The 25,839-nt window shown below is 38.7% G+C and overlaps 1 protein-coding gene across 1 annotated transcript in view; it reads left to right on the top strand.

Annotated features, from left to right (window-relative positions):
• The window catches only part of RAB11FIP2 (RAB11 family interacting protein 2), a 42,124-nt gene extending 16,939 nt beyond the window's left edge, over positions 1–25,185 (top strand). Inside the window, exons 4-5 of the mRNA XM_044240611.1 lie at positions 14,833–14,878; positions 20,864–25,185. Of these exons, the coding sequence (XP_044096546.1) occupies positions 14,833–14,878; positions 20,864–21,091 (274 nt within the window). The 3' untranslated portion in view covers positions 21,092–25,185. The remainder of the gene's footprint in view (positions 1–14,832; positions 14,879–20,863) is intronic.
• The last annotated feature ends 654 nt before the right edge of the window (positions 25,186–25,839 follow it).

Raw genomic sequence — 25,839 nt, 5'->3', positions numbered from 1 at the left:
TTAAATGTATTTTCATTTTACAGTATTTTCATTTTACAGTGGGTTTATTGAGATGTAACCCCCATTGTGAGTCAGGGAAGATCTATATTAGCAACAATGTCAAGTCTGTTATCTTTGAATCAATGTTGGCATTTTCATCTTGTTGGGAGAGGTTTGAGTTTTTCTTTTTTTCTTTCTTTCTTTCTTTTTTTTTTTTTAATGAGGTCCTGTCTTGTTTATTTTAGAACTTTGTTTTACAGATAGAAATTATGTATTTTGAGTTGTTGAAGACAAGCAAGTTAGAATCCGCACACTAAATACAGTTCTTGAGCATTTGTTTTTAAATACCGAAACACACTTGGCTTCTTCGAACATAGCAGTGCAAATTTCAGTAATTGCTTATGGATTTAATGCATTTAAAGTGTGCTCACCTTAGAATTGTAATTACAACATGTATTTCTCTCCAGCAGTTTTGGCTTTACTAAATCTTGTCCCCGTTGGACCCCTTTTGTTAGTTTATCACAAGAGAATAACTTCTGTTTCTTTTATATTTAGCCCTACTTCTGTGAACTCTACTTTTCCAGGCCCTGCTTCTGTGTTTAGAACCCTTTCTTTTGGGCCGTTGTGACCACATCACCTGCAGTTACTTTTTGCCATAACAATAAAGCTTTAACTTTTGAAATACATGTACTGTTTCTATATTTTAATTGGCGGTAGTAGTGGTACCTGTGGAAGGGGTATTCTAAATAGCAGTGGCGATAGAAAATAAAGCAACTGATTTGATTATGAAATAATTTTCTTTTGACACATTTAGCTAGTTTCTAAGAATATCGGGATGCAGACGTTTGACAGTTGTCTCCTCGAACTTGTATTTTAAGGATAAATTATTGCCCTTTGATTCAATGTGTTAAATATATTCTAGTATTAATATATGACATAACTGTAATATAAATATTAAAATGTGACCTATAAATATGTATTATATTAAATATAATGTATCTTCTTACGTCAGGTAACAATGTATGTTTTTTATGTATTTGTTTTAACCTTAGAAATCTTTTTGACAAAAGTGCTAATACCACTTAAATAGCAGTTACATGAATCAGCTCAGCCTAGAGTAAAGCTTAATTCAAGTTGCCAGTTTTAAAAAATTGTTTTAACAGACATGTATGTGGAGCCCTGCCAGGGCTTAGGGGTGGTGGCTTGAAGACAGAATTCATAGAGGACCGAAGTCCTAGTAACTACACAGCTAGGGACAGGAACGTGTAAGCAGTGACCCATATTCCAGGCAGAAGGAATTGTGTCAGACAGAATTTACTGTAGAAAAGGTAAAGGAACACTTCGCTAGAAATTCAGAAATGCTTCTTCAAGGAAGAGGCCTTTGAGCTTGTTCTTGACCATCAAAGATGATTTTGTAAGTTGGAGAATGAGTGGATAGACAGTTACTTCAGTAAATAACCAGAAAGCTTGTTTAAAAAAATGGCAAGATGCATTTTGAAGGAATATTTGATAAATAATGACTAAGTACTCTTGTATCGTTAGCTCTTCACTCACTGTTTGGTAATTCTACCATTTCTTTCTTAGTTGGAGTCATGGCGCTGTACTCCGTGCCTGGTAGGTTCCTGAGGAAGTGTGTTTGCTACTTTAGGCTACCAAGGAGCCAATTAGTGAGTGCCCTGCAGTGGGCCTCTGCCTTGGGTATAATGACCTCTTTGTTAGGATCCTGGTGTGGGATTGGGGGTGTTCAGGTTCATCACATATTTTGTTGACCAGAGGTCTACAGTATATTTTGTTTCATACAGCTTTTTTCATTTTCAAAAAATTAAATGCCCCAAATAAATGAAAAATGAGAATCATGCTGAACATAATTTAATACTTGATCCAGAAAATATATTTGATTACCTTGTTCCCCTCAAAGATGTTATAATATAATGTGAAAATATAAATGTAGTAATAGTAGAATGTTCTAAAGGAAGTAAAGGATAGTATTGAGTTCAAATTTTGGACTCGGGTCTGGATTTGAGTCTGAATAGCCAGCTGTATGACCTTATTTAACCTTTCTAAGCCTCATTCTTTTTTTGTTTTTGTTTTTGTTTTGTTTTGTTTTTTTCAGCTGTAAAATGGGATAACAGCCTTGGTGACCTTGGTAACCTTGATGTTCTAGGAGGGAGTAAATAGTGTCATGCCCGTAGAGCACTGAGGGTGCTTCGCCACAGGGTGAGCCTGGAAATCGTAGCTCTCACTCTGACCTTACTGCGCCGGGTCTCCGGAATATGTAATAATTGCTTTAAATAAGCTAAATTATTTCCAAGTAATAATGTATTCTCAACTTGAAGTAGAATTTAGGAGCTCCTGTTTCTCACTGACTGGTAGAGGACATATATATTGGGCAGAAAATAATAAACCTGGTACTTTTTCTAGTTTCTTTGAAGATGTATGCTCAGTAATAATCTTTGATAAACTAAACACATTCAGATTAAGTAAAATATTCCCTGTATTAAGTAGAAAATTTGTTTCATTGCTTTATAAGGGAAAGGTATTATAATCAATATTTCTATAAAATCCTGTGATAAATTCTTGCCTAGTGCTGGTAAGGACAGTGCAGGGTAGACAGCTAAGTTTTGGCTTTTCCTTAAGTCATGATGAAATTTTTCTAAACTCACGTGGCTGAGCTTAGATTAAATTGTTTAAGAAGACAGTTCAAACTATCATCATAAGAAGGATAAATGCTACTTATGGAAAACTTCTTAAGAACATTCCAAAGTCATCTTTGGGAAAAGGATCTCTGCCTTAGGAAATTCACACAGGCACCAGCGTATCCTTCTAACCAAGATTTGAAGGTAGGGTCTTTCTTTGTTGGGGAGAGTGCCTTCTTTTCTCTCAGGTTTTCACTAAGAATATAAGATCCTGTTGGAGGTAATTCTGAACTCAAGGTTCTTTAATATGCCTGAAATAATACTAATTTCATTTTTAATATTGTCATTCCTGTTTTAAAAAATATTCCTCACTTAAGAGAAAATATACTTATAAGCAGAATTTAAATGTAAGATATTTTTGTATTGCCATCAGTTTCTTTTATGGAATAATAGGGATGGGTAGGGTCTTAAAATGTCACCTTTTGTGCCTTTTACCTTTAGACTACAAGGAGGCAATATGTATTAGGGTAACATTCTAAAAAATGATTTTAGTTTTAGAACTTGATAATAAGGTATGGACAATTGCTCTCCTGTCTTGTATAAGAATTGTTAACAGAGATGCATCAGGCAATGTATCTGTCTTTAGATCACAGGCAGGTAGATACAAAATATGTAAGTAATTGTCCTCATTAGTGATGCAGTTAGTAAATGCTCAGAGAGCTACAAATGACAGGAGATTAAATGGGTAAGGTCAAGCAGTCTAGGCATCATGGAAGAGGTAGAATTGGCAGAGTTTCAAACGATGGATCTATGAAGAGAGATAAGAAAGTGCTTTTATGAATGGAGATTAAAATGAGATTAGGCAGTGCGTTAGAAATATGTGTTTTAAGTGGCTATTAGGGATGCAGCCTACCTGAAATTAAGGTCGGAGGTAGCAGTGGAGACTGTATCTTGTTAAGGGGAATGTAGCATATCAGAATGAAGACTTTGCACCTAATTCTATAGTAAGTTTAAAGATAGTTTGGCCTATGAATGATGTGATGGAAAACCAATTTTGGGGACACCCAGAGAATAGTGATACGGGTAATGCATATATAATATGGGCCCTGAATATGGAGAGACACTCAAGAAATCAAAGAAAGATGCCAATGAGACCTTGTTTCTAAGTGTGATTTTTAGATTCAGAATAAAAACTGTTTGCAGTGAAAAGTAATTTTATTTACATAGTTTGTAGGAACAGGACAATGGGGAAGTTATTGTGGCAGCAGAAGTTTGCAAATGTGACAAGGTACACTCAAAAAATCAGTGGGTGCCTGTGTTTAAAGTGTTCTTAGTGTTTTGTTTTGTTTTTAAAATAAAGAACCATTCAGAAAAAGCTGGCTGAGGCATACAGTATAATGTGTAATTTCCAATAAAATTATTATATTTATCAACTTCTGGAGGCGTTAGAGAGTATATTTTTATACGAAACAATATATTCTTTTCCAGGAAAATTTTATAATTTCTTAGCTCCGTGAAGCCGGCTCTTGATCACCAAGAATGGTTTTTAAGGCTGGGGTTCTCAGATGAGGGTGTTGAATGGCCAGAAATCTTCCAGTCACCCCAGCAGCTCTGCCTCCAAGGAGTATGCATGGGAGTCTGGGGTTCATGTCGCCTAATGGAGGGGCCCCGGTTGGTCTGGCTGCCTCGGGAGCCCCTCATTGAAGACTCAGCAGAGATGACAGGCTGGGGAAGCGGATGCTTTCCAGCCAGTGGCCTTGTTGCGGGCTGCTCTGGAACATCAGAGACCTTCCTGCTGACAAGAGGACACTATGGCTTCATCTCCAGAACTTGGCTTTGCCCCAGGTTCCAGCTTGGAGTGCCCTTGGTCCACAATGTTGTGAGCAATCCAGCCTTCTTCACCTTGGCCAAAGGGACCCAGAGCCAACTTGCCTTGCCCACCCCTCATGGAGGAGTTCCCTGTGCCCAGGTTGTCCTCAGCTCTCAGCATTTTACAGGAAAGGGCTGATCAGGGTACTTGGGTTGGCCTTGATCACACAAGCCATAGGGCTTATGTTTGGAAACTTAGGAATGTATTTAAAATAATTATTTCATTTCTTCACCAGGAGAAAATGGTAACTTAAACTGGATTGAATATGATACTCTTGATGAAATATATCTTAACTTCATAGATCTCTTTAAGTCATCAAGTTTTAGGACTTCTTTAGTGACATATTCATTGCTATTCATGATTGAAAAGCAGCTTGCTCTTAATTTGCTGTCCATGATCTCGTGTCACTGACCACAATTTTTAATTGTCTCGCCTATGAGATCTCATGAAAGGCATCCTGTGAGAATATTAATAAGTAAATTACAGTTAATCCCCATAGACATTTATGTATTAGGTTTTGTTTTGCTGTTCAGGTATTCAGTGTGTGTGCCCAGTCCCAGGAGAGAGAATGTAATATTTTAATCTATAATATCTAATTTTATTTGTGCTAACTTTTTTACTTTCCCTAAAAAGAAGGAAGAAACAATATTGAGTTGTACCTTGACTCTTAAGCCCTTTTGCATGTGTAATAAAACTGAAATATGTTATGGGTTGTGTTTGTTAGTGGGATCTCTCTTTGGACACCTTATTTTTTAGGGCTTTTAGAAAGAGGATCATTAAAGAACATTTCTTAAACTCCTTTCCCATGAGCTTTTGTGGAATAAATGTTTTCAGGATTTACTGGAAAAATCTCAAAATTCATCTGTATTGTGGTGAAATTCCTAAACTGGTAGGCCTGGTTGGTAAAGTGCATGAACTGGCCACTTGAATTGATTTTATTGTAGGTCACCAGTTTGAAACTTACTTCAATTCATATTAGCAGTTGTAAGTATCAGAATAATTCTTCCTATCTTAAAAAGAGCCGAAAAACATTCCATTAATATACTATCTGGTCTAGATATAATTAATCTTTGTTACTCAGTGAAAACAATTTCCTCTGCTCTTTGAGGACGTGATATCTTGTTGTTAAAACTTATATTGACCTACCATCGATTTGCTCAGTCAACTATTAGCCCAGTTCTTAGAGATTTTTATTAAGCACTGGCTATTGACTCATTCAATATATATTTGTTAAGCATCTGCCATACTTAGGTCAGATGCTGGGACTGAAAAGATTAATGAAATATCATTCTTTTCTTCAAATAATTTATAGCAGAAGGGGTGGGGAACCCAGGAATGAAGATAGAGGCACAAAAGGCAAACTTTAAATAAAATTTATTTTTAGAGCCATTTTACGTCATAGCAAATTGAGTAGAAAGTACAGAGAGTTCCTGTAAGTGTCCCACCGCCAACACGTGCATAGCCTCTGCCATTATCAACACTCCCACAAGGGTGGCACATTTGTAACAGTTGATGGACTTATAATGACACATCATAATTATACAAAGTCCATGGTTTACATTATTCTGTGGGTTTGGACAAATGTATAATGACATGTGTCCACCTGTACAGTATCATACAGAGTATTTTACTGCCCTCAGAGTCCCATGTGCACTGCCTGTGCACATGATCATTCCCTTCCCCCAGACCCTGAAAACCACTGATCTTTTTATTGTCGCCATAGTTTCTGCCTTTTCCAGAATGTCGTATAGTTGGACTCATACAGTCTGTGTTAACGGATTGTCTTCTTTCACGTAGTAATATGTATCTGAAGTTCCTCCTTGTCTTTGTAGCTCGTCTCTTCAGCACTGACTGACATTCCATTGTTGGTATGTACTATAGTTTATCCATTCACCTGCTGAAGAACGTCTTGGTTGCTTCCAAGTTTTGGCAGTTATGAATAAAGCTCTGTGTAGGTTTTTGGGTGGACATAATTTTCAAAACCTTTGGGTAAATACTATGGAGTGCCATTGTCATTGTGCATGGATTGTATTCTAAGAGTTTATGTTTAGTGGGGAGCATGGGTGGCACAGTCTGTTAAGTGTCCCAACTCTTCGTTTTGGCTCAGATCATGATCTTGAGGTTGAGATAGCCCCACATCGGGCTCCTCACTCAGCACAGAGTCGGCTTAAGACTTTCTCTTTCTCCTTCTCCCTTTGCACGCACTCTTGTCTCTCTCTCTCGAACAAATAAATAAATCTTTAAAAAAAAAAAAAAAAGTAGGTTAGGTCTGTAAGAAACTGCAAACGACCTTCCAAAGTGGCCGTACCATTTTCCAGTTCCACCAGCAGTGAGCGAGAGCTCCACATCTTCATCGGCATTTGGTGTTGTCAGTGTTCCGGATTTTGGCCATTTTAATGGGTGTGGTAATGGTACCTTGTTATTGTTTTAATTTGCATTTCCCTGACAACATATAATGTGGGGCATCTCTTCCCATGGTTATTGTCATCTGTGTCACTTCCTTTGTGAAGTTGTGTGTTGAGATTTGGGGCCCATTTTTCCATGGGGTTGCTTGTTTTCTTACTGTTGAGTTTTAAGAGTTTGTATATTTTGGATAACAGTCCATGATCAGATGGCTTTCGTAAACCCTGTCTCCCAGTCTGTGGCTTGTATTTCATTCTCTTAATGCCTTTCACAGAGCAGAAATTTTTCATGAAATTGAGCTTATCAGTTTGTCTCATAGATCGTTCCAATTTTAGTATATGTGCTGCCGAAGCGAGCACTGTCTCATGGATCATGCCTTTGGTTTTCTATCTACAAAGTTATAACCATCCCCAAGGTCATCTGGAGCTCCTCTTGTGTTATCTTCTAGGAGTTTCACGCTTTATGTTTTACACTTAAGCCTATAGTCAATCTTGAGTTAATTTTTATGAAGGATAGAAGTAAGGTCTCTGGGGCGCCTGGGTGGCTCAGTGGGTTAAGCCGCTGCCTTCGGCTCAGGTCATGATCTCAGGGTCCTGGGATTGAGTCCCGCATCGGGCTCTCTGCTCAGCAGGGAGCCTGCTTCCTCCTCTCTCTCTCTGCCTGCCTCTCTGCCTACTTGTGATCTCTCTCTGTCAAATAAATAAATAAAATCCTTTAAAAAAAAAAAAAAAGAAGTAAGGTCTCTGTCTAGGTTTACTTACCTTACATTAGAATAGTACTTTGTCATAAAAAAAAATTTCATATTCATTTCTTTGAACCTTCTTTCGATCCTGACTTTTTGAAATAGGTGGCATCTCTTATTTCCTTATTAAAATTTTAAATTTTGGAGCAAGTAGGTTTTGCCTGGGTACTAGGTGATGAGCAGTTAAGTTTGGAAAGATAATTTGAGTCAAAGCCAATTGGATTGAAAGCCAGGCTAAGAAATTGGTTATTAAGGAGGAAGTTGAAGGCCAGAAGTTTTTTGACAGATGAATGCAAGGTTAGACTTGAGCTTCAGAGTGTCCTGTCCAGCTCTGTTGCTTAGGCTGGATTGGACAAGGAAGGACTGGCAGAGACTGGTAAGAAGCTGTTGGCAGTAGTCTGGGCTGCAGTTGATGTGATCTGCAGGTCTTGTGATCAGAAAGGTAGCAGTGACCCTAAGTAGCAAGGAGGCATGAGAGATCCATGTCCAGAAGCTGAATGGGGAGAATCTGGCAGCTTACTGATGAGACAAAAGCTTTCAACCTGAATGAAGGCAGGCGTCCAGTACATCCCTGAAGGCTTTACCTTGGGCGACCAGGATACTTGGTTATGCCAGAAATTGGAAAATCAGATCGAACTGATATCAAAGTGAAGGTGATGGTTAGTCTGGGACATACTAACTTTGAGGTACAGGTAGGATATCCAGTCTGAGACTTTAAACAATTTGTAAAGGTGGTATTCAAAGGTATTCCACAACTGTAGTGGAAAACGGAAGATTGAGCAGTCACTGGTCCATATCGCTTTGGCAGGGGAGGTGGAGGGAAGAATATGAAATGACCAAGGTAGAATACAAAGAGGTCTGAAAGCAGAACCTTAAGAAATACCCAGTGTCTATCTTGGAGGGGTGAGAAGACAAAGATGACAAGGAAAAGGAGGAATTAGAAACATAGGAGAAAATCTCAGCCACCAGATATCACAGAAGAGAGTCTCAAAAAGAGAGACAGTCATTGGAATCAGATGGAGCTGAGAGATTGAAGAGAATGAGGCTGTTGCCTTTGATAAAAATAGTTGGTTGGTGACCTTTATAAAAGCAGCAGTGAGTGTTGGTGGTGGGGGATGTGTTGCAGATTACAGAAGGTGCTTGAGTAACAAAGTCAGCAGGGGTTACTCAGGAGGGATTAGAAATTGGCAAAATAAAAAATGGGGCAGCGTAGGAGGGGTAACAGGTTGTCAGCGTGCTCTGGGGGGAGAAGTGTGTAAATACAGTAGATGAGGGGACAATTGGGATGGTGGTGGGTCCACAAAAGAGGTCCCTCAGAGGGAGCAAGTGGGGGAATCAGAGACGAAATGGATCAAATGCGATTTTGATTGAATGGACCTGACCATGATTAGCCATATTCCCCCCTTGGTTACTTTTCCTTTGGAAATGTGTTTAGAGAAATTCAGTTTGGGGAATGTGTTATAAATTGTACAGTAGTATATAAATATGAGGTGGTATTATTCAAATTCAAGTCACTTTAAGCAATTACACCATTTCAAAACCACAAGAGCAGTCTTTAATAATGTAATTTGAAATCGAAAATAATTCTGAACATAAAGTGCTCTAGCTCTGTGAATGTGGAAAGTGTTGTTAAATGAAGGCTGGGAACTTTTTTGTGGCCAGCATGTAAATGTGGATTATCGTTTACAAAGTAGAAGACAGTGTATATCCTGGGAAGAAAGAAAAGAGTGTTAAAGTAAGCAGTTGGAAAGCAAGAGCCAGAAGTTGAAGGGAGAAGGGAAGTGTAGATAATTCATAAGAATAATTGTGGGATATTGTTTTTTCTTTGGCCCTCTCTTCTTTCTTTTCAGTAGATAAATATGACAAACCTTTGGCCTTAACTGCTTTTTATTATGAAGTTAATAGTTTATGGTATTTATTGCATATTCCTGTATCAGTTACAGAGTCCCAGCCGGAACCAGATGACATACTCCAAACGGATAACTCAAGAACGTTTAGTAAGAGGCCATTTACAGAGGGGTGCCTGGGATTAAGGGAAGGAGGATGGAAGGTGTAGCCCCAGAAGCCAGCAGTGTCTAGAAGGGACTGCCGTGTTCGGTGCAAAGGGATCTACGCTACTGCTTAAAACTGTAGCACAGTGGGGAGGGCCTGAGGCAGCAGTGAGTGGGGGCTGGAGCGGGGGCCTTGGGGGTAATACATGCCCTGCCCCCTGCCGCCCATTGCCATCCCCACTGTCTTTCAGGTGCCTCCCAGGGCCAGAGAGTGACTGGAAGCCACTGGGGAAGGTGGCCCAGAGGACTGCACGCTGCAGATGTCAGCCTCCTGGGGTACGGGCAGGGGCAGAGGACGGAGCAGCAAGGGCAAACAAGATGGCGGGCACAGTTCTTTCCCAACCTGTTGCTTTGCAGCCCGTGTTCTACCTCTTTTAAGATCGTCTTGGACTTTTCTTAGTCACTTCTGATTGGGAGAAACCTCTGGAAATTATCCTGCATCCCCCGAAGTGAGCCCTCTCTGAGCTCAGGGCAGGACTGAGGGTTTAGAACACATGAGGGCAAGAAGCCCAGCCCCTGGCTAAGGAGCTTGGAGTGTGGAATCCGGCTGCCTTTCTTGGCATCCTGACTCTGCCCCTTGATAACTGTGTTACCTTGAGTAAGCTTCTTAACTTCTCTGTGCCTCTTTCTGCTGCCATAAATGGAAACAAAACCTTCATGTTATAAGGATTAAGTGAGTTAGCATGTGAGGTGGTCTGAGAGGGGTCTGTCAGCACCGTTCCAGTCAGTAAAATACCAGCTGTCGCGAGGCTTACTGTCAGTCTTGCCCCTTCACTGTCCCTGCGTTATTTTTCCTCTTCCTCTTTTCTGATACTTTAAAGTCAACATTTGGAAGATCTGCATAACTAAGGGAAACAATACTTTCCAAGTAACCCATGTTTTATTTTACAAAATCATGCTTGGTTAAAGATCCACTCAAAATGCAAGATAGACCAATGGATATTCTTGTAACAAGTTTAAATGTATGGTTTCGGGTTCTACATTATGACTAACCTTTAGGAAATTGTCACTTTTTGAGTATTAGTGTATTATCAAAGAAAAGTGTCCTCAATTATCTGAAATGTCTATTAAAATACACACTCTTCCTCCTTTTTCAAATAACATATGTGTGGGGCCACATTTTCTTCACATACTTTAAACTACATATCACAACAGAATGAATGTTGAAGGAGATATGAGAATCTAGCCGTCTTCTCGTAATTCATACATTGAGAGATTAGCCAAAATGCAAAACAATGATCTTCTCACTAAGTGTTTTTTGTTTTGAAAAGTATAGCTATATTTTAAAAAATATTTATGTTAAGTAGTGGGATTATTATTATTATTTTTTAAAGATTTTATTCATTTATTTGACACAGAGAGAGAGAGAGATCACAAAAAAAAAAAAAAGTTTTCCATTACATTAGAGTTCTCTGCTCCCAACTCCATTTATCACCAGAGGAAGCCTGGGTCTCTAGTGCCCACTCTCACCGTTAAACAAGAGCAATAGAATAGTGTCCTTTGCAAATGATCTTAGAAGTTCTTCTGTGATAGTTCAAAGTTATACTTCTTTCCCCTACACAATAAGGAATTGAATTGTGTCTGAAAAACTTACTTCTCTGCTACACTGCCCTTCCTTCTTCGCCCCCTTCCAGCCAGGTGAGTCACCTCCGGGATTTTGCGAAAAGCTTGAATTCCCTTATCAGACACAAAATGGGCCAAGGTAGACGCCAAAAAATGCATTTAGCTTTATAATTTCAGCAGTAATGGGGCTTGGAAAGAGATATTATGGAAGATGTAATAATACTTCAGAGTAATAAATGCCTTCAGAAGAGCTTCAAGTGTGGTTAAGTGATTCTCACTGAAAGATCGAAGGTCCAAGAGCCAGGAATTTGCAGTTTGCATTGTCTGATGCTAACAAATCGTTACTCAGCTTTGTTCTTCAGTGGGGATTTTGGGTTTTTTTCTTGACAAGGACTTTCTACGTTTCACTCTCAATAGTCTCTACTCTTTCTTAGGTACTCTTGCTCTCAAAGAGTATATTTGTTAGAGAAAAGGAAGGACAAAGAAGAAAATGAATGCAGCCAGCTGCCTTAGTGATTCGTGCAGTGGTTAGTTTTATCACTTTGTAAAGGTTGGTTGCCCTTTGTGGCCTCTCTGTGGAAGGCTGGTCCGTAGCAGCTATTTTAGGACAGTTTCAAGTTCTCACCAATTATTTCCTTACTCGGTACTTAAACTTCACAATAAACTGATAAGTGACGTTATAGAAGAGACACTAATGATTTCTTGAAATATATTTGAACAGTATTCATTTAAAATTGTAAAATAGAGTTTACTTGGGAAAGTCTTTAAAATTTGGAGAATAATCAGGAGGTTAAAAATAAACTTTGACAAAAACTTTAGAATGTTCAGGCAAAACACCTTCTTAGCTTAAAATATTTTGGAAAATGCAAATTTAAAATATTTCCATCAGCTTAAAATTTGCTTTAAATTTCTTAGTCACCCTCAAACTCCTTCCGGCTTTGACTTAGAAAATTAGTTTTCTCTAATCACGAAGTTGAAATTTGTATAGACTTCTTGGGTAGGAGCATGGCTCTCTTACACCTGATTAAAAACGCCATTTCCCTTAACCTGTCAGCAGCTCAGTGAGCAGTCAGACCGCATTGTGCAGTATCTTGTCTGACAGGAGGACAGCAGTCCAAAGAGAAAGATGACACAAATTGGTGCCACACTTCCATAAATAGACACATTTTATTTTTCACCAAGCTAATTCAGTCCAGTTCAGTTAACTCTTTTTTTCCCCCCTTCAGGACAGATCAAGAAAGGCGGCCATGAATGACTGAGTGTGTCGTGTGTTTGACACGTCAGTGTGTGAAAATAAAGCCGGCCACAAGGGAGGGGCCGTGCCTTTGGATTGCAGACAATGCCCCGGGCGAGGGCCCTGTCCCTTGGCTCGGCTCTGCACACTGCTGGCAGCCATGGGGGGGCAGCCGGGCTGGCTGCACACGACACCCTTGCCCCTTCCCGGAGGCGACCTTTGTGATTTCAGCATTTTTAAGGATCGCAGACATTTTTCCGGCCGCCACTCAGTCTCACTTGGGCTCCACAGGCCAAAGCTCCTGGATATTACACACCGATAGTTTTGTGATTTGGGTAAAATCTGTGTCCTCCGTGTCTGTTTTTGGAAAAAAATCTTTATTACAATAAATATAATGCCGGCAGTTCCGTTTCTCAGTTCAGTGCTTTCTTCCTGAGACACAGGATGACATTTGTATAGTCATAATACTGCTCGTGATGTTCATAAAGTCGTCGTCGTTGTCAACCGTAACACTGTGGGGTATGCTACCGGATGCGAACTGTCTCAATAGCATTTATGAAAGATTGAAATTGTCAGAAACTTGCCCGCTTCTCTAAGGGATCGGCTCCGAGAACCCCATCTTTTGCATCAAGAGCCCTCAGGGCTGCTGCTTCCGCACAGCCTTGTGTTCTGGTCTCTTCCGTGTCCTGCAATGGCCCTGCTGTCTCGCAGCCCCAGGCCACACGTCTGTCTTCAGAGCACGCACGCTTGCTCTTTCTCTCTCTGCCAAACCTGTGTACTCTTAAATCCTCCTTTTTCCTTGACTTTGGCCTTTCTTTGACTTAGCCCTCCAAGACTAACCTGACGTTGACTGCCTTGGACTCCAAATCGGGGAGGACGGGGACCCCATGTGTTAACAGCTGCTCCTGCAGCTCTCCAGGCCTGTGTGTGCCGTATGATCATGGCTTTTGGATTTTGTTTTTGTTAATTTCTTTTAAGCCACTCTTTGGTCAGGCTCTTGAGGGTTTTGCTGGTCCACTGACGCTAGTCTGAAACCATCCAGAACACCATAAAGACTGTGGATGAGAAAGTGGATCAGCTGCATTAGCCTGTTGCTGCGGTGTTCATTTGTGGGTAATTAAAATATGTTTTAATCTTCTCCACCATGTCACCCAGCTCTACTGAAGTTCTCAAATTTATCCACAGGAGTTCTGCTAGAAAAGGTCAGTCATCAGTTGGGGAAGCTCATACTAGGAATCTTAGTCACACAAATGAAATGTTGGACGTGTGAGGCCTTCTCTCAATCCAGAAACACAAGTGTGCCGCATGGGTTTATAGCTTGGGACATGTGCCTGTAGCAATAGAGTTTGTCCACATGTTATAGCCAGTGTTCAGACTTTTCGTGTGTACCACCTGAAGTTGTAGGAGTGAATTTCTTCAGAGGATCCCAATTATTTGGCTGATAAAACACAGATAATGAAAAAAAATGTCTATTTTACAGTTAAGTATTTTTGGCAGGCAAGAATTCTACCACTGAACCACCAATGCAATTTTACAGTTAAGTATTTTTGGAGGGAGGAGGGGGATAAAAAGGTTCCTAGGACAGTAAGGCTTTGTAGAGGCTCTAATGTCCAATACTCTTAAGTGCTGGGTGAAAGTTAAACTTGAATAGCAATGATGAAATATTTACTCATCAGATGGCTTTGAAGTTTCACCTCTTTTTGGTTGCAGTCCCTTCCTAATGGACACGTTTCAAAGAAGAAAGTGATTACAGCATTCAGCTGTGATGTTCTCTTACTCTCCACCTGGAAGAAATCCATCTTGTTTTGGTCCATTTGGATATTGAAATTTTGAAGATCACTTACTTAGAAATCACATTAATGACAGAAATAGTTCTTACAACTCTGAACTCATTCTCATTGATAGGATAATGTTTAAAAGTTAATATTTCTAATGCCTGTATAATTTTTTTTTAAAGATGGCTTTAGCTCTGGCATTCTACAGTCTTTCCAACTAAAATTTATTGAATTCTCCACAGTTTATATCAGAAGAGCCTCAGGTGAGTGTATGTGTATAAAGTGAATAGTAAGTGATAAAATCACTCAAGTTTAAAGATTTTTAGAAACTATACATTTAGAGGTACAGTTCTTCAGTTCTGATAATAACTGAAGGGTTTTCCTTTAGGGTTTAAAATTGTAGGTGCTTTACAATGTTGAGTAAATATTGTTTTTCTCCTGCATCCTGGGTTAAGTTTCATTTATCCACGCCATTGAGGATGTTGCAGTGTTGGTTAGAAAGGTTCTGTTTTATGTTTCCTCAACCACGTGGACTGTGCAATACACTTTTAACATTAGTGTTTGTCTTTTGTTCCTTAGTTTTCATATGAATCCGACAAGTAATGAGGAGCTCAGGAAAATCCCGGTAAGTTATAGAGGGGTTAGTGCATTACGGGAAAAGAAGCCACAAGCCTGCCTTCTGTCTGGTACACATTTTTAAAAAGACCTTCATCCTGAATCCCCCAATTACCTTTGGATTATAGTTTAATGTGGCGATCTGGAGAGAAAGAAGAAAAGCAAAATTCCAGCTTTGTCTTTAAATATATGATTAGGGTGTGACTTTATGATCTGTAGAAGTTCAAGCAAATATGATCATTCTCATTGAAGCCAATTTAGAATCCACATATTTTGTTTACAGATTGTTTTAAAATGGATGTGAAAGCTATATGTCAAGGTCAACATTATAGTTAGGAAATAAGAGCATGTGGAGAAAATGAACAAGTTTTTGTTGTTGTGGCAAAATCAAAGAAAGAATAAAACTTCCTTATTAACAATAAGGAAAGCATCCTGGCAAGAGGTCTAGTTAACTGGGAGAGGCTTTGAAGGGACCTTTAGGACACTTACTTTCTTAGTCCAAACAAAACCAAAATATATATATATTTTATTTTATTTATTTATTTGACAGAGAGAGATCACAAGTAGGCAGAGAGGCAGGCAGAGAGAGAGGGGGAAGCAGGCTCCCTGCTGAGTGGAGAGCCCGATGCGGGGCTCGATCCCAGGACCCCGAGATCATGACCTGAGCCGAAGGCAGAGGCTTTAACCCACTGAGCCACCCAGGCGCCCCCAAAACCAAAATATATTAACAGGCTTGGAAGCGACCAGCCAGATTAACTCACAGATTTTGCAAGGACCGTTCAGATATCTTAACTTCATTTTGTTATTATTTGAAGTCCAGATTTGACTCTCTGTTCCGAGTTCCACTGCATCTTCAGTCAATTAATTCTAAATGCATCAGACCTAGAGAGTAAGTTACTTTACAAAAATATGGGCACATGTTCTTGGTAGAAAACTGAATTCTCACTGAATAACAGAAATAGAGTCTTTATTCCAAAAGGCTGGTGGTTGCTGTTTGAACCATCTGCCCTTAATGTGTGTGATCCAGATGTATAATAAGAATTTTTTAAAGCAATAACATATCACAATTTTCTGTGATGTGATACGCCTAGAAGACAGTGTGGCTTGGTGTATAAACCATTTTAAATGTAGTCATTTGTACTTAGAATTGTAGAAAACATTGTAGAAACTGAGGACTTTGTACTGCATTTTTGCTGTTTTATGCAAATGATTTATAAGTTTTGATGTTTCATAAATACTCAAGTCTTTAGAATATGGCAGTCTGGTGAGAAATGTCAGAATATATGAAGCCAGCCTTTGATCAGATAGTAAAATGAATTCTATCAGGCAGTTACTTAATCTCAAACAAAATGCAACATCAAAAAATCGATCGAATGTGCAGCTATTGTTTATTAAGTAACCTTAATTACAATTTCTCTGTGCTTGTAAATGTACTTTTCCCAATCTTGTAATTTATTGCTGTAAAAGCATCCTTAGAATTCTTTAAAGAAATAAAATGTGAAAATTGTTTTAGTTAAAGGATTTAAAGGTGATAAAAGAATCCTTGATGTGTGATTATTTTTCTCCAGAATACTAACTATTCTAAATGACAGTGAAAGGATTACTAGGTGTTGTTAATTTACTGCAGGATACAATTAAGAGGAGCCAGCGCATCCTTCTAGCGAGCGTTCTTGAGGGAAAGTATTTGAACGATTTTTGTGTTGAAGATTATAAGATGTTTGAAGTAATTTACATTAAGTTCTCCGATAATAGCCATCCACCAAGTTATTTTTTCCCCCTTCTGGACGTAGTATTTTGTAATTAAGTTTGTATGTCTTCCATGCTGTTGCCAACACCTGTCTGTGAAAGCGCAGTGTTTAAACAGGACCAGTAGCCAGTTGAAAGGGCAGTGTGAGCTCTTTAAGGCCTAATTAAGAACTGAAAGGGAGATGAAGGCAGTAGGACAAAAGATGTGAAAGTAGCTGAGATGATATTCCCAGAGCAAAGTTCCTCATTAGAACAATAATGAGATGATCAGAGAATGCCAAGCCTTCCTCTTATCTCTCTCTCTCTCCTCGAGCTGCCTTGGATGTCAGTTAGAGCCCCACCAATATTTGGTTACCAGGACAACCTTTCTTTAAATCTCCAGTTATTTTGAGTCCTGATAATTTGCTTTTGTTGAAATTTAAATATTGCAAAAAATATACATTTCCTAGTTTAAAAGGCGAGGCTCTCTGCGAAGTAAAAATAGATCACTAGGAATTCTCCAAAGTCTTTTGTACAAGTCTGCTATTTAAAATTCCGATCGGGAAACTTCGTGTGATAATTCTGCTGATCTCTCACCCACTCCCTATTTGCTGATACCTGCATGTGGAAATTTTGAACAGAGGTTGGGTGGGAATGACAAAAGGATTGGTCGTGAAAGGGGAAGAGAGAAGACAAATTTACATTAAATTGCAATATAAGAAGACATCCTAAGAACACATGTGCTATCTGTGTGGAGCCCCGGGAGTAAATATTAAGTAGTCCGGAGTCCCACTGTGGGTTACGCGAGTCTCTACCAGTTTGGAGGTTTCTCAGTTTTAGAAGTTTTTCCAAGGACAGTATTAGACTATCTTTTGGAAAAACAACCAATTTTTGTATTTGCCTGAGAGTTTTCCTTTTCAAGCAAAATAATTTTTGTGACCAGAAAATTATTTAATATCCTATTATATTGATTAATATTAATCCTTATTATTTTGGGGGGAACTATGTCAACAACAAAAGGAGACACAGATCTATACACATGTATTGAGTATATCAGTCAAATTTGAGAATCTTATGGCTGAAATTGGGGGGGTTAAATGCTTTTCAAATATGGGATAAAACCTGAAACTAAGCACAAAACTGTTTTTAATTATTTTATATTCTTTTCCAGAATATAGTTTATAGTACATGTGTTTCTAAGATGTTTTCCTGCCTAGAAACTTGATGCAGAAATTTGGGGGAAAATTTTCATATAAAAGGATAAATGGAAAATATATTGAAAAGGTCAGAAATGTATTTCCAGGAAATCTGACTGTACATAAGTATTAGATGGTCATGGTGGCAGGGGGATAAGCCAAATAAAAGAATGGCTTTTCTACTCTAGATCATGACTTTAAAGCATTGAACAGTATCTTGGGATGATGATTAATTATTTTGAAAGATTAAATTGTTAGATTGATTCATATCATGGCATTGAATTTTTCAACATGTCTTTCATCATTGTCTTTAGAGAAATGTTTATAAAAAACTTGTAATTACATTATCTGGTAGGCTGATGTGGTTAAATATAACAATATAAATGATTTTCTAACTGAATATCATCACTTAATTAGTTTGGAGAAATGAGTTCATATATGTATAATTTGATTAAGATTAGAGAGATGCTGTTATTTTGTTAAACCAAGAAAACAAAACAGTCAGCTAGTCAGTAATGAAACCCATTTAGTCGATTTCATTAACCCATGCAATTCGCACAAGAACACGTGTTTTTAAGTATATGTTTTATTAGATAAATGAAATCACATTAGTTGGATGTTACTACTTTTCTAAAATGCAGTTCAGAAAACAAATTACTTTATAGACTAGGAAATTTTAGAGTTGAAAGGAACCGTGGAGAACATCTCATTTAAGTGAGGCCTAGGCCGGTATCACTCTCAAATCTAGGCAGAATTACTTGGGTTACAGTAAGAAAGTTAGCTTATTTTTAATTCATTTAAAAAATATACTTAAACCTCAATACTGTATCTTATGTTTTCTATAGAAATTTGCTTAATATAATAAATGTTTAGTAAGAGTGTGGTTAGGAAATTGTAAGGTTGATATTGCTAAACTGTTCGTGACCAATTAAAAAAATGAGTAAATACATGAGAGTGTGTTGGGGGGGGAGTCGTGTGTATACTCTTATTATTACAGAAGATGGAGAGAGAGAAGAAAAGTAAACCAACACTTGTCTCCAGAGTTGTGGTAAAGCAATATTTTTAAATGTCTTTTAGGGACAAAGGTAGTATAGCTGCTGAAGTTTTATCTGTCCCCGGTTTCTTATGCTAAAGTAAGTTGTTTTAAATACAGAATGGAAGCTCACTTTCCACTGGCCTCCCCTCTGTTCATGCTGTTCATCTAGCGGAGGCTCTTATTCACTTGTCTTGAACATTTCAGCTGCTTTACACGGAATCTCAGCCCCTCCAAATGAGCCTCCCCACTGCCGCCATTTTAATTGTCCTAGAAGGTCACTTCAGTCGTATCCTGCCCCTGTTTAGAAACCTTCGTGGCTTCCCGTTTTCCCTTGCAAGAATCCAGCATCCTTGACAGTCGGTCGGAACTCCGATCGCAGCCTCTCCGCGCTCTGCCCTGCCCCTGGTTTCCGGCGCCCGTCCTCCCCGATCACCTGCGGTCCAGCCCCCTGTGCCTTCAGCCCGGTTTCCGCCTTTAAACAAGCAGAGCCCATTGCTTGCCTGTTACCATTTCTGCTTGGCCGAGTCTCTGAAGGCCTGGCGTGAGCTCTCTCTCCTCTATAAAACGCGACAGAGTCCATGAGCTTGGAGCAGTTTCCGACCCTGAATTTTTCCCTTTTTGCTTGAGAAGGAAGTGACCGGGAACAGGAGCATCCAACTGCCACCTGCTCTTCAGGTGTTTCTCTGGATGGCAGAGTTGGGGTGTCTGGAGGGGGAGAGGCTAAAAGTTACACTTTCGCTTTCCTCATGAGTGCGAGACATATATCAAATTTAAGTCGATCCTGAAAATGAGTAAAGACAAATTTAATCCAATGAAATAAAAAAAAGGGAGAAAAGCCTTTTCGCATTTACCTTCCAGTCGCTGTTCTCCATCCTCCGCGGAATAGATTAGAAACAGGTAGTCCTCAGGAGCAAGGCCTGTTTCCTCAGTCTTAGTTTATTTTCCTTAAAGCTGAATGGAAATGTTTTGAAAGAAAGTGATAAAAACCATTTCTAAGCTGTTGAGTTTTAAGGCTAGAACTATGTATAAAAAAGCATAAAGGTTGCTGCTTTATATTTGGGTGTTTATATGACGAGAAATCTAAATCCTAGACGCTGTAGATGATGTTCCAGTGCTGTTTTGATGAAATTTCCGACAAATATATTTCTTTTACTATTTGAGTGCCTTGTAGTAAAAATGAATTAAATCAGTGTCTTTTTCTATTTGTTTATATTATTTTTGTATAAAAAGGAATACCGATAGAATAAGGTTAGCAAAATAAGTAAGTGAGTGAAATGCAGGGACACAGATACACTGATCCTCAGTGTTCCTTCACATGATTGTAGCTGAATTCTGAGTTTCCCAATGACCAGGGCAAAAAGGGAAATAAGTTATGTGGGGATTAGCACTAGGAGGAGGAAATAGACTGGTTCCTCAGGGGGAAAAAGCTCCGTTTGCCTCTAAATTAAAACAGAAGTTACCCCTATGGGGCTTCTCCCAAGGCTGCTCATTGATTAATGCTGGAGGCCTTGAACAGTTCGTAGCAAAGCGGAGAAGCACACTTGATACTGCTGCTGCTTGAAGCCCTCTTCAATAAAAAGCCGAAGTCATAACATTAAACCACAGTTTGTTGGAAGCGATTCCAAGAGGACGAAGCCATTGTCCAAAGGAATAGTTTCCAGTAGCTTCTTAAGAGTTTTTCCAAGTAAACTCTTAGAGAGCTTTAGTTTAAATTTATTTTAGTTATATCTGGTATAGAACATTTTATCTCTTGATCCTAAATTATATGGTCAATTCCGTATATTAGGACATTGTCCACAGTGTTTTAAAAAAAAAAAATGATTCTAGCAGGATTTAGAATTACAGTCAATGGTTTGGTGCATCTGCCCTACTTCTTGCCTCAGGACTCAGTAGCTGCAGTACGAACGGTCACATTGGTTCTAACCACGGACACAGAAAAAACTTGGTCAGGGTTTGAAAAATCAAAAGTTGTTCAAAATAATTCTGAATTTGTCCCCCACATTCTGTCTCCTAAAGTGACCCATCTTTTCTGTTCCAGGACAGCAATCCTTTTGATGCCACGGCAGGGTATCGTGGTCTGACCTACGAGGAGGTCCTCCAGGAGCTAGTGAAGCACAAAGAGCTCCTTCGGAGGAAAGACACCCACATCAGGGAACTCGAGGACTACATCGACAACCTCCTCGTGAGGGTCATGGAGGAGACCCCCAGTATTCTCAGAGTGCCGTACGAACCGTCCCGGAAAGCTGGCAAATTCGCCAACAGTTAATCAGCCAGGAGTACTGCATTTGTGATTGGGGCAAAAAGGAAAGAAGAAAGAGAAAAAGAAGAAAATCTTGGTACTGCAAGAAACTACATTATCAGGCTTCATTATATACTCTACTCCGTTGCGAAAAATTACTTTACCTGTAAATATTAGCAGGGACCATCAAGAGTGACCTTTGAAGTGAGCTAAATAATTTAAACATTTGAAGTGAAAATGGGCCAGATTCTTAATGAATTAGCAGTTCCTTAGGATTTTCATTGAGGTGCCGGCGCCAGCCTCCTAACCTGCCGTAGGCCTAGGGATCACTTCAGAAGTAGGCGACTTCTTATTCCTCAGGACTAGAGCTCATAAAGCAGAATCGATGCTGGGGCTGGTTTCTTAGAAGTCAGTTTGTAGACTGACTTAGCTGCAGGAATACTGCTTATTATAAACACTAAAAAAAGTTCACATTTTATATGCATATATATGTACATGAATATATGTTCATATATCTTTGTATATAAAATACATGCATATACCTCACATATACATGTGTTTTTAGAACATTTAAAAACAGCTGATTGCCTCTAAAATTTGGATACCAGTTTCTTAATTTGGAAATCCGTGTGTGCTCTATCAATGCAAAAACAAGCCATCATTGCTACTAGTACAGTTTGTTGTAGGGAAGCTGCTTCAGATCACTCTTGACTTTGCAAATCTTGGTTTCACAGTGAGAGCCGCTCCTATATATTATTCCAGCATCAGATGTTTGCTCTTTTTCTAAAAAGAATGATTCCAAGTTTTTTTGGTTTTCTTTTTTTAGGCATGACATATTTAAGGAAAATTTACTAGCATCTCAATAGTACAAATTTCTTAAGTTCATCTTTTAACATTTGCGTTTCATTCAAGTAGAAGGGGAGCTAATGTAGTCTGTTCTGTTGAGATTCTGAATGCCTTTAAGGACATTATTAGGACGTTAGATCTGAAAAGAATTCTGAGGGGGGAAAAAGTAGGGGATCGTCTGATGCCTGATAACCCAGAGCAATGGGCAAATTCTAGGAATGAAAAATTCGGTGTGGTTTCAGGTTACGTAAATAACAGAACAGATGGTTGCATTTGGGTCTTGAACCAAAATAAGAGTCACTAAAGGAGGAGTGAGTTGTTGGAACCGCCCTCCGCTGGCATGTTCTACGTGGACCCTTAAGAATTGGTTTATTGCAAAATTCTGTGTCCGCTCTTTTAAGTCTCTCCCCCAAAATATCGATTACTTCCGTGAATTATCTTCATAGATTTGTACAAAATAAGCCTGAAATGTAAAGTGGAAAACAATGGTATGAAAATATTACTAGTCATCTGCTTATTTTTTCCCTTAAAAATCTGAAATACGTTTTCTATGAAACACTGAATCTGTGTTTCTGGTTTTAAAAGAAAAAAACTTCATCTATATGTGGAGACCTGTATTCTCCAGGCTTTTAATGAACTGCGCTGTTGTCAAATATTTCTCTCCACAAAGACTTTATTGAAAATTCGGTACAAAGCAGATAGAATAGTTTTGCTCATTTTAATATTCTGAGTCAGATATCTTGGCCAAGTATATATTCGTGAGCTAAAATTGCTCATTTGTATTTTCTGAGTTTCCTTAGTTTTCCTATGGGAACATACGTTTTGAAATTCTAGGAAGTTTTCCTAAACACAAAAAAATCAAATAATTTTTTTTTAAATGGAGAAATGGAGAAGGAAAAGTAGCTTTTACCAGCTTTTTTTTTTCCACTTCTGAATTTCTGTACTAAACCTCAAAATCTGGTTTAGAATTCTATTTTCTCCTTGAGGTCTTAGTACTTATTATTTTTTAACACAGTGCCATTTTTAGTTAGCGTTTTATTCAATATTACGAAATTTTTAGCATTTTTTTCTGTTAGTATAACTGAACCTCTTCTTACACTTTTTAAAATACTAAAATCCATGTGTTTTCAGTATTATGCCAGATTATCTGCAGATATTTTAATATGCTTTGGCCAAATTTATTCTTTATAAAATGAACCAAGATGCCAGTTTTATATTGGGGATTTGTTTTATGTAAATAGAATTCGTTAAAAAGTATTGTTCAAATACTACTATTCTTTTTGTGAGGAAGTTCATTTCTAAGGAGAGGTTCTCTGCCAGGTTGGAAGTGTTTAGGATTAAACTTACCAGACGTGAATAATCTGGTTATAACCGAATCAATGTTTTTATCTTTCAACCTGACACAAGAATTGTGCTGAAAATGAATCCGCACTTGTCACTGCCTGAAAATGTGCTGTCCCAATGTTTATGAACTTCCGCTTATGACCTGGAGTCAGACTTATTATGTGTTTTCATAATTTGGTCAATATGAAACACTAAAAAAAGTAAAAATGAATTCCCAAGCAAACATGTCAGTGTTTCCTGTGTTTGGGCAGAAGAGCAAACAGAGTAGTTTAAGTTTCTAGTATTGTGGAGAAAAAAAGCCAAGAAGTTCACCTTCAGTTAATTTCTCCAAAATGTAACTTTTAAGTATTCTAATGGTATATTTTGTTAGTAGTTTAGACATAGAAATAAAAGATACGCACTCATTAAATAATGCGCAGCACAGTAGACTTACAGACAGGTTTTGCTTTTAGGCATAAACAATGCATGCTGAAGAATATTCCCACCATAAGAGAATTTTTTTTTAAATCACAGAACCGATGTTTGTCCTAAACCTATCTTGACCTAACCTATTTCAGTTACTGACTAAAGTATTTCTGCTGTTATTTTCAAAGCAGTATTGTTTTCCAGCCGATTCCCCTTCCAGTTCTAAAATTTGGCTTTGACAGTATTGAACCCCCTGTCTTACCACTTAGGCTTCAATCTGCATTTACCAAATCCCAGGGTTATAGCTTAGAATTGTACATAAAGTGACATGTCACCCATTCATGAAAAACGTTCAAGTATTGCTTTTTGCTACTACATTGTGCATAGAACCTCGTTTTGCCACCCCCCCCCCGTGAACGTAGTAGTATCCAGAGATTATGCATAACTACATCTATTGCTTTTGGCAGTAAATGAAGATTTTGTTGTAATTTTCCAGCTGTGAAAATGTTGCCTTGTATTTAAAAGGATTTCATGAATGGAAACCTAAGTAAAATTCAGCTCATTAGTGACAGACTTGCTTTCCTCACATCCTTCCTTCACCTACTTCTCCATCCTCGGAACCCTCTCCGCCCCCCTCCTTCCACCCCCATAAGGGTGCTTATTCTTTAGCAAGGAGAATCTTAAAAAACTGCTGTCTTTAATGTATCTAGTAATTGTTACACTAGAGCTTTTATTTTCCCCTGTAGCTTTTTAGGAGAAGCAACCTACTTTGGATTTGTAATTCAAGCTGAAACTTTTTGATGTCCATGTACTCATATGTCTTATAGATATAAGGGTGTCTGTGTGTGTGTGTGTGTGTGTAAGTGAAGTATAAAGCATGTTCATTCACTCGATCTCTTTGAAGTAAGAGGTAAAGGACCACAGTGCTGCTGGTTCACAGAGATGTAAGGGTCTGTCAGCACCATCGAAAGCCCCCATTTTCACAGATTTATAACTTTAATAATCCAGATGCAATCATTGGAAGTATTTAATATGCAATAGGTAGCACCTTAACTAATTAATCTGCATATGAAGGGTTTTCTGATGTATTTAATAAGAAGTGTAGAAGCTTTCAAGCATTAAACTAGAGTTGACGTTTTATTTCATTTATTTTCTGTGTTGAAAATTTCCACTCTTACAATGGAATTGAGGTCCATAAAAAACAATACGTTGGACCTATTAATCTTTGAATCTTCCAGGCAGTTTGTATTTTGAGGTACAAAAAAAAATGCTGCAGATCTAGAAATGTATATATTTAGCAGGTACTTGAAAGACACAAGCATTATTTATAACTGAAGAGTATTACATCCTATTAAGTAAAATGCTCTGGTAACTTGTGTACATTTTTACAGGTACAAACCCAAAAGTCTGTAAGCATTGCATAATGTGACAGTTGTATAATTTATGTAATCTGATGCATGAATCAGAATTTTTATATAATATATAATTATCAATTTATTATAGTTGATTAAAGTGTTTAATCTTAATTCAGTTGTTGTACGTTCTTAACGCAGAGAAGACTATACGACGCACACATTCGTACATGAGTCCTGCTTGTCTTTGAACAATACTTAGGATGCCTCTTGGTTGGTGTATCACAGCAAACGTATTGTAAGACCTACAAGCTCAGGTCACTGTGCAAGTAGTTCTGAAAAGTCAGAGAGTGGTTTCCAAGCACCCGAGACCGGACATTCTTCGACAGGTGTGGATGCCCGCCTTCAGAGGGCTGGAGCTTGTGGTTTGGGTAGAGCATGACATTTGAGTATTTCGATGGAGGCTAAGGCCAAGCCCAAATGCTTCCTATTTATGCACTATTTCCTTTATTCCTCGAAGCAACCCTGTAAGCGAAGGACCATTTAGGGGTTCAGAGGAAATGTAAGACAACGAATGAACAATCGATGGGTGAAACTCAAGAATCAAGTTGACAAACCCACAGCATTTGTCACCACTTCTCATCGTCCATTTTACTCAGAAGTGACTCGTCAACACCCGTCGCACCCTCCCAGCTCAGCAGGGCAGGGCTGCACCTGCCCGTCCCATGTTGGCTGTGGGAGGGAGGCATGGAACGGGACCAGGACAGCGGCGGTGTGGCTGTGCGCGGATGGCAGTGTCTCGGGCCGCAGCGTTACCGCAGACTGGGA

Source organism: Neovison vison, chromosome 2 (genome assembly GCF_020171115.1).
Source record: "Neovison vison isolate M4711 chromosome 2, ASM_NN_V1, whole genome shotgun sequence".
NCBI classification, from domain to species: domain Eukaryota; kingdom Metazoa; phylum Chordata; class Mammalia; order Carnivora; family Mustelidae; genus Neogale; species Neogale vison.
This window is presented reverse-complemented; position numbering and strand designations above follow the sequence as displayed.